Source organism: Protobothrops mucrosquamatus, unplaced genomic scaffold (assembly GCF_001527695.2).
Source record: "Protobothrops mucrosquamatus isolate PMUCROS unplaced genomic scaffold, P.Mucros_1.0 scaffold65, whole genome shotgun sequence".
Classification (NCBI taxonomy): Eukaryota; Metazoa; Chordata; class Lepidosauria; order Squamata; family Viperidae; genus Protobothrops; species Protobothrops mucrosquamatus.
This window is the reverse complement of record NW_015386443.1, coordinates 134,063-148,330: the sequence shown is the minus strand read 5'-3', so window position 1 is coordinate 148,330 and position 14,268 is coordinate 134,063. Positions and strand designations below refer to the sequence as shown.

General features: G+C 38.8%; 1 protein-coding gene across 1 annotated transcript in view; it reads left to right on the top strand.

Annotated features, from left to right (window-relative positions):
• The first annotated feature begins 2,120 nt into the window (after positions 1-2,120).
• The window catches only part of TRIM33 (tripartite motif containing 33), a 44,639-nt gene continuing 32,491 nt past the window's right edge, over positions 2,121-14,268 (top strand). Inside the window, exons 1-4 of the mRNA XM_015812048.1 lie at positions 2,121-2,643; positions 12,660-12,778; positions 12,917-13,064; positions 14,060-14,192. Coding sequence (XP_015667534.1) covers positions 2,121-2,643; positions 12,660-12,778; positions 12,917-13,064; positions 14,060-14,192 — 923 coding nt within the window. The remainder of the gene's footprint in view (positions 2,644-12,659; positions 12,779-12,916; positions 13,065-14,059; positions 14,193-14,268) is intronic.

Genomic DNA, 14,268 nt, shown 5'->3' with positions numbered 1-14,268 from the left:
ACTTCTCGCGGGACAAAAAAAGATCTTGCAAAGTTGAAATTGACTGAACTTTTCAGTCCCACCCAGTCTGCCGTTACCACCGCAGCCACGCCCACCCAATCGGAAACACCCACCCAATGGGCCACACCCACCCGGCACTCGATGATGCATAAGTGGGTTTTGGGTTGCAGTTTGGGCACTCGGTCTCTAAAAGGTTCGCCATCACTGCACTAGGGTATGAGTGACTGAAGGGCTTCCCAATTCAGGAAGGAGTGCAATTGGTGCACAAGGGAGCTGTTGCAAAGGCCTTCTTGATCATATCTATCATAATCTAAAAAGGAAACAAAACCACAATAATCAGTTTTGTAGCTTTTATGCAACATCATTTTTCAACTCAAGTGGAAAAGCTTTATTAATCAGATCTATTTTCTAAAATATATGCTGCATCCAGTTTTACCGATGCAAGGCAAACAGTAGTTGTGAACAATGCAAACACAAATGTTTTCACTGGAAGTCAACTCAAGATCCAAAATAGTTGCATAACCCTTTTAGATATATTGCTTCTTTAATGGTTCAAGAAAGGTTTGATTCACATTAACATAATATCTGAAGCTTCTGTTTAAAACAAGCTCTTTGTTGCTCAGAGAATATTCCCCAATCTGGTAATAAAATTCCAGTCTTATTTCAGAATTATGTCAACTTGAAAGTACTGTCAGAAGTAAGTCTTCTCCTGGTTCATCCAAGCCGGGAATAAATAAGCAACATGGCGACTGCTTTGGGAAGATGGTTACAGTTTATTGAAGAAGCAGAAAGATGGTTCTTCAGGAAAGAGCAGAGGAGAGAAAAAGCTGAGCACATGGGCAGTAGCTTTTTAAACCCTCTCTAGCTTTTTGTTTGGAATAGTTTCCTCTTCCTGTGGCATGAACTTTGAACTGAGTCTGAGTGCTTTTCTAGGCCTTAGTATCTGTGGTTCAGTCCTATTATGTCCCAAAAGTCATCTCCTGTTTCCCTGGGGATGGGGCTAATGACTCTTAAGAGTTTCTTTGTCTTCTTGAGCTTCCTGGCTCCAACCTTCTTGATGGTCTTACATTTGCATTTGTATACGACTGGCTCCTGCTTGGGGCAAAGAGATGATGCCAGGTTTGGTTTTTGGTTTTAAAAATCCTTTTGAGGAAAAATATTTTTCTGCCTTTTTAATATTTCCTTCTCTGGGGCTCTGACTTCCCTCAGTACAATACACCAGCTTTTAAAGTAGTGGCTCGACGAGATACCGTAGCAGCAAATTTCCCTTTGAAATTTGTGCAGACAAATTCAGATGCACAGAGGTTGCCATGCAAACACACCTGCTGGAATTATTAAACAATTAACATTAACAATTAATTAACTATTAAAAGTGCAGCATTGCTGTCATTACTTGCATCTAGTCTAGCATTAGACATCTCTGAAAATCAAGTCCTTTAGAAGCAAATTATATTGTTTTTCATCGTAGCATCTGCGATTTAGCCCACCTGGTTTCAGTTCGGATGTCCCAAAGGTGCTTTTCCAAAAGGTAACTGGATTTACTTGGTTTTGCAGGATCCAAGGGTTTTTTTTGTTTTTCCTTGAACACGTTTCGCTTCTCATCTAAGAAGCTTCTTGGATGAGAAGCTAAATGTGTTCAAGGAAAAAAACCAAGAAAGTCCTGTTGCCTTTTGGAAAAGCATCTTTGGGACTACTATGATTTGGATGACTGAGAATCTGGAAAGACGTTTATTTCCGATGCTTCAAATAGTATCACATGACTCTAATTTTCTTCCAATCTCTAGCCGCCAAAAATTATCCAGACATCCACGTATAAAACACTGATGCGCGTGCGCTGTTTCCTTACAGGTCCCCAAGAGTTGCGCGCCTGCGCTCCCCTCTACGTTCACTCCGTTCGCTTTATATACGTTGTAAAGGTTGCTAACCACCTCCACCTCTTTTTTCCCCCCCTCTTAGAACGCGCAGGCTCGCCCGTTCGCTCTCCCCTCGCCCCCTCAATCTCCGCAGTCCACGTTCCAGAAGAGTGTCGGAGGCGCGCGCGCAACCTGATGGCGTGCGTGCGGACGCATGCGCTGTCCGATGCGTGAGCAAAGCGGGGAGTCGGGTTCAAAGGAGGAAATATGGCGGAAAACAAAGGAGGAGGAGGCGGAGGCGGCGGCGGCGGCGGTGGCGGGGAGGGGGCTGGAGAGGCCGGGCCGACGGGGGGTGGTCCCGAGCCTGCAGCTGCGGCGTCGGCTGTTGTTGTCACCTCTGCGGCGGCAATTGCATCTCAGTCTCCTCCGGCCCCTACCCAGCCCGAGGAAAGGGAAAGCCCAGCCGCGGCGATCCTGGCTGCGGCAGCGGACAAGGGCCCAGGGGAGGCGGAGGCCGCGGCGCCGGTTGTGTTAAGCGTAGCCTCGAACTCCATCTCTATCCCGGCACCTCTGGGTCCCAGCCCTGCTCCCTCCGCTCTGTCCAGCGCCGCGCCGGGCCCGCTCTCGCTCCTAGACACCTGCGCAGTGTGCGCGCAAAGCCTGCAAAGCCGGGAGGCCGAACCGAAGCTGCTGCCTTGCCTTCATTCCTTTTGCCGCCGCTGCCTGCCGGAGCCCGAACGCCAACTCAGCGTGCCGGTACCCGGCGGTGCCAACGGGGATATTCAGCAGGGTGAGTGCGAAGGTTGTGTGTGCTTGGTGCCGGTGACAGACGTCTGACTGGGGAGGCAGCCCTGCTAAGGTGTGTGCCTAAGGGAAGGGGCTCTGAACAAGATGAACGAATGGAGGAACAGAGTGGGTTGTTAGAGTGCTTGTGATTAACTGGCACCATTTTGACCAGATCAATAACCCTGTATGATGCAGCGATACAGAATGGGTTAGAAAAGGAATTCCAGGACTGAATTGCTTGTGTCAATGGCTAGGTACGTACATAAAGGTTGAATAATGGTGATAGGATGGAACTGTTCTGGAACAGATCTTTTGTGTAGAATTTGGTACGTTTGTTGCTAGTATCCAGCATCAAGCCTGACCTTGGAGAATCTCGGTGTGTCTAAATGGTCAATTGCAGAGAGGCCATATTAGATTACATTGCTTTGAGGTAGATATTTAAACCATATGGATTTTTCTACAGGTGACTGTCAGTAATACTTAATAGATGTTACTAATTGGTGAATATAAAACAAAGACCCAAACTTTAGGGTGGGCGGTCCAACTCTGATAAGTCTTATTTTCTTCTCTTCAGTCACCTTCAAACACAGTGCAGTATGTCATCTCTTGCCATCAGTAGTCAGTAGACACTAGGCTTTGAAGAACTTGTTTTTATTAGTTCATTTGCATTTAATTATATTAATATTGTGGAGTTTGTTAATTTGCACCTGTTACACTTAGAATTAAATAATTCTGAACTCAGAAATGTATGTTTATTTGAGCACTTCTACACAAATTCTTCTAATACTTTGTATGAGTAATATATTGTTGAGAGGGTGAGAATTTTTTTGCATGATAAGAAACCTTTAGGTATCAATACAATTCTTGTTTAAGAATTCCATCATGTCTAATCCTAACTGACAAATTATAACTCTTTCCAACATTCCATTCTAACAGACTCCTCCCTCCCTCTTATTCTATAGTTCAGATCTGTGCAGTTCCTTTCTTAGGATTGCTTGGCTTTTCTTTGCAGTTGCTGTGTGATCCTGGGAAAAAATGTAGTTTCTCTAAAGCAGGGGTGTCAAACTCAATTTCATTGAGGGCCGCTGTTGCCCTCGGGGAGCCGGGTGGGTGCGGCCTACTGGGTGGACATGGATGGGGTGGGTGTGGCCTACTGGGTGGGCATGGCCAGCTTTACATCATTCGCGTCAAGGGTGCCTGCGGGGGCCTGGGCAGGAGTGGGACAATTCTGAGGGTCTCTGGCAGAAAGGAGTGGGACCAGGGCAGAGCCCATCAACCCGGATATGTGAAGTAGGCGAGGGCCATTTCCTGGCCACTTCCAGGCGATGGTGCATTTCTTCATTCCTCATAAAGGGTGACACCTCCCCAGCATGCACCCAGGGGGTGGGGCCGACACGGCAGGGGCTGGTTCCTCACTGTTTCCAGATGGCCTTGTGGAGCTAAGACTGAATGCATTTCAGCATAGATGGCCACCACAAAATTGTACATTGGCTCCCGGCCAGCCTGGGTCAGGGCCAAGGCAGCGGGGGCCGTTCCCTCACTGTTTCCAGGATGGCTTTGCGGGCCACATGAAACCACTTCGCGGGCTGCATCTGGCCCCTGGGCCTTGTGTTTGACATGTCTGCTCTAAAGGGTTGCATAGAGATTCTATATTCACTCTTCATACCGTGTTTCCCTGAAAATAAGACCTACCCCCAAAATAAGATCTAGCTGAGGCTGGGCGGGGGGAGGCACTGCGTGTGTCAGTCTGAAGCTCCATTCTTAGCTACAGAAGCATTTACTGAAGGCCCTTGACAGCGAAATGAAGGCAAGGGGGCGACGTGTGCGAGTAGCGGCGAGCGGCCGCAGAAGAAGTGGGCAGGCTGGGTGGGGCTGTTGGTGCCGCAGTGGCAAGGTGAGGCTGTGGAAAAGACACCTCCTGAAAATAAGGCCTGGTGCCTCTTGGAGGCAAAAAAAAAAAAAGGCCAGGTCTTATTTTTTGGGAAACATGGTAGGACCTTTTCGAGATCAAATTCAAATATTCCCTCCGTTCATCCTCAGATCTTTGCATTTTATTGGCTAACAGTATTTAGGAAAAATAAAATAAATTTTAAGGATTGTCCAGCACTTTTTGTCTGCCTTTTAGTAGCTACTATCCACATTACATATGCTGGAAGCCTTTAGGAAATCAGTGTTGATACTTACTTTGGCCTGAAAATAATATTGGATAGTGTTTTGTTCTAGACAGTATTATTACATTATTATTGAGGGTAAATGAAATGCATGTCAAGTGCTTCTAGGACTTTCTCTAATGTTGCTTTTCTTTTTGGGAATTTCACTCTAGGATACCTTTTCCTCAATCCAGATTCTCTGAAGTGTGTTTTACATGAGCATTTTTTTGCAACTTTGGAAGATATAAATTAAATAGATTTTCGGATAACTGTGCCTAGCATAGTATCAGACATCACATTATATACTGTGGCTCACTTTTCCTCCAGAATTTTTTCAAACCTTCTTTATGAAAGCAGTATCATTTGGGAAAATGTTTTAAACCATCATGTAAGTCAAAAGGAGTGATCATACTCCGTGAGCTTTTTGCGACTGGATTTACTGTTACTTTCTTTCAACTAAGTCATTGATTGAGATGGGCAGCCACAACAATTGAACAAATAAACATCATTTGTGATGAGATGTGTGTATACGTGAATGTATACACATACAACTTTAATAATTATATATGCAGTTTCCATGAATTGCTATACATTTAAAAAAAAAATTTACTGAGAAAATCTCATTGCACTAGTATCCATGAACTGCCTATGATGCTCAGTTAATCCAGACTTTTAATGCCATACTTACGGTTTTTCTAATTTCATCTTTGCAATTCCCCCCCCCCCCCAGAAAATAAAAGGAATTTACAAAAATTAATTTTGAGCTTTCTGAGATTATTCAAAATCTCTGGTGTTATTCTCTGTCAGAATGATACCGGTACAAGTTCTTAACAAAATAATTATCAACTAATTATATGATATATATGATATATAATATTATCTTACAAATACTCATATAAATTACTTCAGTAATCTGTATTGTCTCTACATTGTAGCTGGGAGATAGAGTGATTTAAGGCCGTTAATTGTCCTAATGACAGGTAGTATGTAAGCTGGACTTTTCGGGATAGAAATGGCAGTCTTAGTGGCAACTCAGAGCCCTCCAATGTTCCAAGATGGAAGGGGTAGTAATCACTATCCTTATATTTTGCCTTATTTGTTTTTTTTCCCTTTTCGTTGTCTGATTGTTGCTCTCCACCAGAATCATCTTTGGTGAATGAGTGGCTATATAAATCTGATAAATAAAAACACCTTTAAAGGAAAGCAGCTTATTAGCATCTGCCAAATTAATGTTCTGAATCCTGTTTTCAATCATGCTTCACTTTTAAGGGCTTCTTGAAATCATGGTTTGTGATTTGAGAAAGGCCAATGATGGAGGCTAATTCTAATGTCCATTTGAGGGGGAGCCAACCAAACTTATGGCCTTGGGACTGTAGCCTCATTTTCTTATCTAGTCCTTTTATCAGTTAATATGTTTTTATATTCTGTCTCCTCAGATGGACTTAATTGGGTGCTTTAATAATGTAGTCTTGAAAATTGTTTTTTTTTTAATGGTGACATTTTTTTAATTTTATTTTTCTATGAGTTCATGTAGTCTTGAAAATTCTAGTTCCTAGAACTAGTTACTGATGACCAGGTTTGCATATTTTGTGAAGAATATATATAGCTAATCCTCTTTACATGAAGCATTTGGGTTTGTTACGCTTACATGCTGGAAACGTTGAGATTTGATAACCTGTTTTGGACATAGTATTAGAACATAGATTAATAATACATAAATATTGTGTATGTAATCCAGTTTCTTTCTTCACTGTTTGAAGTAAGAATATTGTCTTTGCATTTGAACATAATTACAAATTATATTTTTCAGTATGAGAATGTTGTATAATGCTGCAATTAGTCACAGTAGTAAATATAGAGGAAAATTGTTCTTTGAAAATTGTTATAGTATACAATGCAGAAAAGTGAGTTTTAATCTATTTTTATCTTCCTGACAAAATATTTGTATTATCTGTAGATATCAAACAAATAGATTGAATGTTTATTATGATTTCTGCCTCAGTGGAGCCTCTTTCAGAAAAAAAATGATAACATTTGGACATATAAAAATCTTATTTGCTCATAATTTATAAACAGACTAATTTATGAGGAATTAGAGAGCCTGCATGATCAAAGGCCATAATGGCCTGAAATTAGTCCAGTACATCAGGAAAATGTGCAGTTGAGAAAGACTTTTAGGCTATATAGGTTTTAGTAGTTTTTCCCAGATCTGTTTGTGTATGATTAATGTTCAATGATTAGGCTTGTTCGCTGAGCGTGTTTATAAATTGCTCAATAATAGATGATAATTTCTACCTTCAATCTTGAAATCATTACTTCAAGGAAGAGAATGTCTACCAATTTGTCTAGGTTTCTGAAGTTCAAGTCCATTTTCTTCCATTAAAATCCACTGAATGATAATTGGCCAGCCATTATTTCTCAATCCAGCCTATACTATTGTTTTGGGAAGAATGCAGAATGAGGAATTATATATGTTGAGCTCCTGTGGAACTATCAAGACTAAATAAAAATGCCAGGTCTCTTGTATCATCCTTTCCTATTCCAAGGTTATAAAGGATTTTTGTTTGAAGTAAAAACTTTAGAAATGAAACTTAGTATAGTTTAGGTTATTCTATAACTAAAATATAATTTACAATTGCAGATTAAGACAGACTATTTATGAATCAAAGCAAATACATTCCTGTTGTTTAATTTTATAAGTAGTAAAGCTGATTGTATGATCTGTTCAAATGGACCTTATATTTGAGGTATTTTGTAGACGTTACTCATTAAAGTTTTTTTAAATTATAACTCATAATTTTGTAAAGTAAATTGGCTTAAGAATTGTATTCCCATTAGGTACTGAAACTAATTTAGCAGCACCAACAATTAGTTTAAATCTTATTTGGAATGTAAATTACTTGATTGCAATAATGAGCAATTAGAATACAGTGATTTATTTAAATTCAGCAAATGGTTGTGTGAAATAGGACAAGGGGGTTGCATGCAGGATTTGCCATCCACCCCATTGCCGGCAATGCAAAAAGAGTTGCGATATGTCACGGCACATCACGTGACATGGTGAGTTTGACACCCGTGTTCTAGAGGATGTTTTTTATTATATTTATTTGCTGACTCTCTCACTGAAGGTGACTCTAGGCAGCTTACAATAATAAAATTAATAAAACCATAAAAATAAATATTTCTAATAAATAATAACAATAAAACAATAAAAATTACAATTAAAAGATGGGGATGGAGGGAACAGGGTGCACAGGGGGTAGGTGGGATCTATTCTTAAACCATTGACTGCCTCCAGTGATACTCTCCCTTTGGTGTCCCAAGCCACCAGGTCTTCAGGCCCTTATGGAAGATCAGAAGGGTGGGAGCAGATCTCAGGTGGGAGGGGGGCAAGATGTTCCAAAGGACAGGAGCTACAACAGAAAAGACTACTCCTGGACCCACCAGCCAAAATTCTTTGACTGACATGGCGCATAGCATGCCCCTTCTGCTGGCATGGGTGGGATGGCCCTGTCCATTTGGGGTGAGACGGTTTCTCAAGTAACCTGGACCCATACCATGTAGGATTTTAAAGGTGATAGCCAACACATTGAATTGCACCTGGAAGCAAAAGCCAGTGCAGTTTGCTGAACAGCAGTGTAACATGGGCCACTCTAGAGGCTGCAAGAACTGTCTGCGTGCCGCACTTTGCACAAGTTGAAGCTTCTGAATGCTCTTCAAGAGTAGCCCCATGTAGAACATATTGCAGTAGTCCAAGCATGAGATGACCAGGGCCTGAGTGACTGAACACAGAATATGATTTCAAATATTGATTTTACTTACATGAAGTGAACAAAATTGAAAAGAGAATCATATGTTAGTTTTAACCCCAATGTGACAAGTATTTGACACTAAATATTTCAGGATTTTCACTGAAAAAAACCTAAGGTATATTTAATATAATTTTCACATAGATTTTTTTTAAATTAGAAGGTTTAAAGGTAATACATTGCCTTACATTATTTAAACGTTTTCTCCCCCCAAAACTAATATTAATAATGAATTCTAAGAACCAAAGAGAATAGGTTGATAAATATTAATGAATTTCAGAGAATTCTTTAAAAATTAGCACATGCAGACAGAGCAAAAGGCATCATTACTTCTATTTTAAATTCCAGAATTGGGACAAGCGCAATTCAAGGGTATCTTTCTTGACTTTTGCAATTCCCTTTCTCTTAATAGTAATTTGATGGCAGTTTTAATAAGTTTCTTATACATAGATCAGCTTTAAAAAGTCAGTAGGAACATGCACACAAGAAGAGGGAATTATAGAAATAGTGGCAGAGGGAATATTTTGATGGGCTTTAATAATCAAGAGTTTGAGCTATTATCAGCAATTTAAGGACAGTGCTTGACACAACTATTTAAAGTACTATTAGAGATATAAGCATTTAACAAGCCTTGAGGACGGCGGAGGTGAATCAGAAATTCAAACAATGCATGTTTCTAATCAAAAGTGAACTTTAATTGAGTTCATTTGAGAGACTTAATCAATTAAGTATCTTAAGTAATGGGGGAATGATCCAGCAGCATTGAGAATTTATTAGAATAACAATAGAAAACCAGAGAAGGAAATTTTAAGATACAGGAACAAAAAGGAAGAAAAATATAAAGGTATATTATTTATCCTTTTCTGAAACCCATACTGTGACTAGATACAACATTATAAATAAAACTGTAAGGAAAGGAAAAAGTAAAACAAGGATTTTTAAATAATAATTAGGAATTTTTTTTTGTAAAGGATTGGATTCTGAGACAGGACAGTTTTAGATTTTTTGTGACTTGGCAGCAATTTATTCTTGCTCCCAAGAATAAATTGTTGCCAAGTCACAAGAAATCTAAAATTGCTCCCAAGAATAAATTATTTTATTTATTGCATTAGTTGACTATAGATTGATGGGAAGTAGACCCTAGGTCAGTGTTTCTCAACCTTGACAATTTTGGCTGTGGAATTCTGGGAGTTGAAGTCCACATGCCTTAAAATTGTCAAGGTTGAGAAACACTGCCCTAGGTTGTCTTCATATTGTTTAATTTGTTAGGTTTAATATAAATTAATTTACAATTAATTTAATATAAATTAATTTATAACTTTTAGCATCTATGCTGGTTATGTGTACCTTCTGGAAGGTTTCATTGAATAGCATGCTAACACATTTATTTCTTTGAAAAATACAGATAGGATTATTTTACCAACTTTTTTCATAAGGGTATAATATATGATTATTGTTTCACTATTAAATATTTTAACATTAAACAAAGTTTTTAAAATTAAATATATTTACTTTCTGTTGCAATATAAGTATTGTTTCTGGACACATGCTAGAGTGTTACATAATATTTTGATAAATATAAGATAGTAGAAAATGCTATTAGTTGTTTGTCTTAGTCTTATGAAAAGAGTACTTGAAAAATATACAGACTGGACGCTCTTTGCACCTCACCCAGAGTCTTTTTTTACCAAGTAAGTCTAGCAGAAAAGAAGGAGCCTGGGTGAGGTGTGAATGGAGGCTGGTGCACAAGAGAAGACCCCATGGCTCTAACAAACAGGTGTCATGGCTCTAACAAACAGGTGGCTGTTAACAATCATGAGGACTCTGTACACTTTCTTAGGCATTACAGATGTCAAGACTGCTAACATCGGATGTTCTTGCTTGCCATATATGGAGAGTCATCTCATTTAACTACATGAGACATGCTTCTATCATTCAATAAAACTTTCAGTAACTTTATCTTCCAGATGCCTAGAACAGTGATGGCGAACCTTTTAGAGACCAAGTGCCCAAATTGCAACCCAAAACCCACTTATGTATCGTTGGGTGTCGGGTGGATGTGGCCCACTGGGTGGGTGTGGCCCATTGGGTGGGCATGGCTGCTGTGGTAACGGCAGACTGGGTGGGACTAAAAGGTTCAATCAATTCCAACTTTGCGAGATCTTTTTTCCCCCTGCAAGTTGAAATTGATTGATTGAACCTTTTTTTTTTTTTTGCACACGGCAGTGGAGGCCTAAAGTGAAAAGGTTTTATAAAACCCAGCTGAAGGCCTAGGACTGGGGTGACAGCACGCGTGCCCACAGAGAGGGCTCTGCATGCCACCTGTGGCATGCGTGCCATAGGTTCGCCACCACGGGCCTAAAATATTCTTCACAGCAGCCCTGTAGATGATTTGCTGGTCATTTCCTTCAAAATAGAACAACTCTCTGCAGCCGTTTTGTTGTAACCATCTCACCATGGCCATCTTCTCCCAACCATCTCACCATGAGACAGCTCGCTGCAGCCAACTCGCCGTGGGACAATTCAATGTGGGATAACCCAACACAAGATAACTGTACTGTTATCTGCCACTGTTATTTTAATTTTTGTCATTCACATTTCATTTTGTCCCTCCTTTAGCATACTTTATTTAATTATTCTCTTCAACCATTTCTTTAATATTATCAGATGGTGGAATAGAATAATTAAACAGCGGCAGATAACAGTACAGTTTTCTCATGTTGAGGCATCCTGCGTCAAATTGTCCTGTGTCAAGTTGTCCCGCATTGAGTTGGATGGACTGAGCCGGTCGGGGCAAATCAGCTGCGTATTGTCTGCCAGGTACAATCCTACATTGACCCAGAGGCCCTATTTAGCAGTAAGATACTTAATCACCACTCATTTAGACTAGTATAGCATCACATGGGACTTCCCTTGCGGAAATCACAAAAAGATTGTATTAGTCCAAGTAATGTTGGATTCCATGTAACACTTTAAAAGCTGCAGTTCTTTTCTGAGTGCAGCTGAAAGAGCTGATTGTTACCTATAAAGCTTTAATGCGCTAGGATCTGGATGTCTGTTCTAGTGGTTTCCACTGAGCCAATAGGGTTTGAAAGAGTAGCTTCTCTTAGGTCACTTCTTTTAGACAATGTCATCTGTACGGATCTCTTCCCTCCCCCTCCCCAAAATTAAATTAGTTCCTTTCCTACTGGTAGTAACTTTCTGGAAACTGAGCTTTTGTAAGGGTCTTTGAATGCATAAGTGCCTCAAAGAGGAAAGTATGTGCTAAATTATGTGCTTGATGTTTGTTTAGTCTTTTGAAATAGAGTTTATTGTGTTAGTACTTTATTTGCTTTTTTTTAAAAAAAATCCTTTTGATGTTTTTGATTCTTTTACAGAAGGTAAGCTGCTCAGTTTCATGGAATAGAGTGATATAAAAGCCACAGTGAATAAACACATTTCTTTATATGTATAATATACAAGTGACCCAAGCAGTATTGATTGAAAATTTATTTTTGGAAAAATAAATTTAATTATTTAATTGTATTTATTTATTAAACTTTTAAGCCCCCCATCTCTGCCAGAGGTGACCTGACAACAGAAATGGCTATTCTTTTGTACAATAAAGATGAGTTACTTATGGCTATCTGGGTGATGTTGGACTCATAGTTTTGTTCAGATCAAAGTCAGCATGGTTAATGTCTAGAAATGTTGAGAACCAAAATCCTATAAAATTCAGAAGTTGCAGATTACCTATCTATGTCTTATAATACGGGTTACTTTATTAAAATGATTATGCGCTAATTAGAGAATGCTTGCTGCACTTCAAAAACTTAAGTTGCCTTGTTATACACATACTTTAAAAGGTGTTTCTGTCAGGGAATTTGAAATATTTTTTGTTTGGCCTTTATTAACATAGAAGACTACTGAATCAGAAAGTACTCTTACATTTTTATCTTTGGAACTTTGTTAATATATTTAGAAAAAATATTAAAGAAAAATATGATCAATCTTCAGTTTAATAAAAAATCTAGAAAATAAAAATCTAGAAAAATATAAGAAATATCCTCTTTTGGTTGCAGTTGGTGTCATCAGATGCCCAATTTGTCGCCAAGAATGCAGACAAATAGATTTGGTAGATAACTACTTTGTCAAAGATACATCTGAAGCACCAAGCAGCTCTGATGAGAAAACTGAACAGGTATGTCACTTCCAGCTTTTCCTCTTTGCAGCATAGTTTGATTTATATTCTGTGTGGGGTAATATGTTGTGCATTTGGTAATTTTGAGAATATGTCAAGATGTAAACATTTGAAGATAACATTTTTTCTTGATTCTAGGTATGCACCAGTTGTGATGACAATTCTAGTGCTGTTGGGTTCTGTGTGGAATGTGGAGAATGGCTTTGCAAAACCTGTATAGAAGCTCATCAACGTGTAAAATTTACAAAGGACCATATGATCAGAAAAAAAGAAGATGTCTCTTCAGGTGAAAATTTTAAAAATATTGATTGAGACATGTCATTTGCCTAAAATAATGAAAATCCATGATGTCATTTTCGTAAAAAGATTGAGGAACGTGTATGTAATCAACTTTAAAATACTATTGAATGTTTATACTGTGGATGGTTTTCTTCAGCTGGAATGTTTAGAGAGCATAGTACAAATTGCAATTACTATCTTATAATTTCATTTATATCGATATTTTATGCCAGTTTTTGGATGCTTTGGAGACAAAGAATTACAGCTACTCCTTGATTTATGACTGTTTGTTTAATGTTGGTTTGAAGTTACAATGGCCTTGGAAACTTACTATCCATCCTTGTAATCGGAATTTGAGCTTTTGACAAGCAGAGTCAATTCACCTTTGTCCAACAATCATGTATTTCACTTAATAACCACAGGGATTCACTTCACCACCACAGTAAAAATGGTCATAAAATTGGATCTGGTCATATGAAGATGCTTTAACTACTGCATTGCATAGTGACCAAAGTTGTCATAAGTTGAGGACTATCTCAAAAAGAGAAAAAAGTTGTAGTGGTAAGATGAGACAAGGTTGGTTAGTTTCGTAAATATGAGTAATGCTGGCCTATTTATAGCAAAAAATTATCACCGTATCGTTTTCTTAGGTATACAAATAAATGTGAAGACTCTTTTTGTCCCCATTTATTACAGTTGCTTTGGTTGGCTAAGTAATTAAATAGCTAGCCATGGGTTATTGCAACTAAGCTGTCCTTTAATCTAGATACTGTTTTGCTGAAAAGATGTTAGTTAGTGCTAGTATATTTTCTGAGAGAAGCAAACAGCTTAACAAGATGGTTCTTGTAATATTAAATGGAGGTCAATGAAGCATTTCAATCAGAAATAATGGTAAAACAACAGTCTTTAGCTAGCTTTTGTTGTCTGCATTACTAGTTATATGGGATTTGTTGGAATTTTGGTTTGTGCAGTGATTTGGATAGTCTGTCTCTTTCAACACAGAAGCTGTTGGAGCATCTGGTCAACGTCCTGTTTTTTGTCCTGTGCACAAACAAGAACAGTTAAAACTTTTCTGTGAAACCTGTGACAGGCTGACGTGCAGAGATTGTCAGTTACTGGAACACAAAGAACATAGGTATAGTTGTCTGTGTCTTCCTAATGAACCTTTTCTTATATAGATAACTTTGAAAAATAATCCTCAAATATATTTA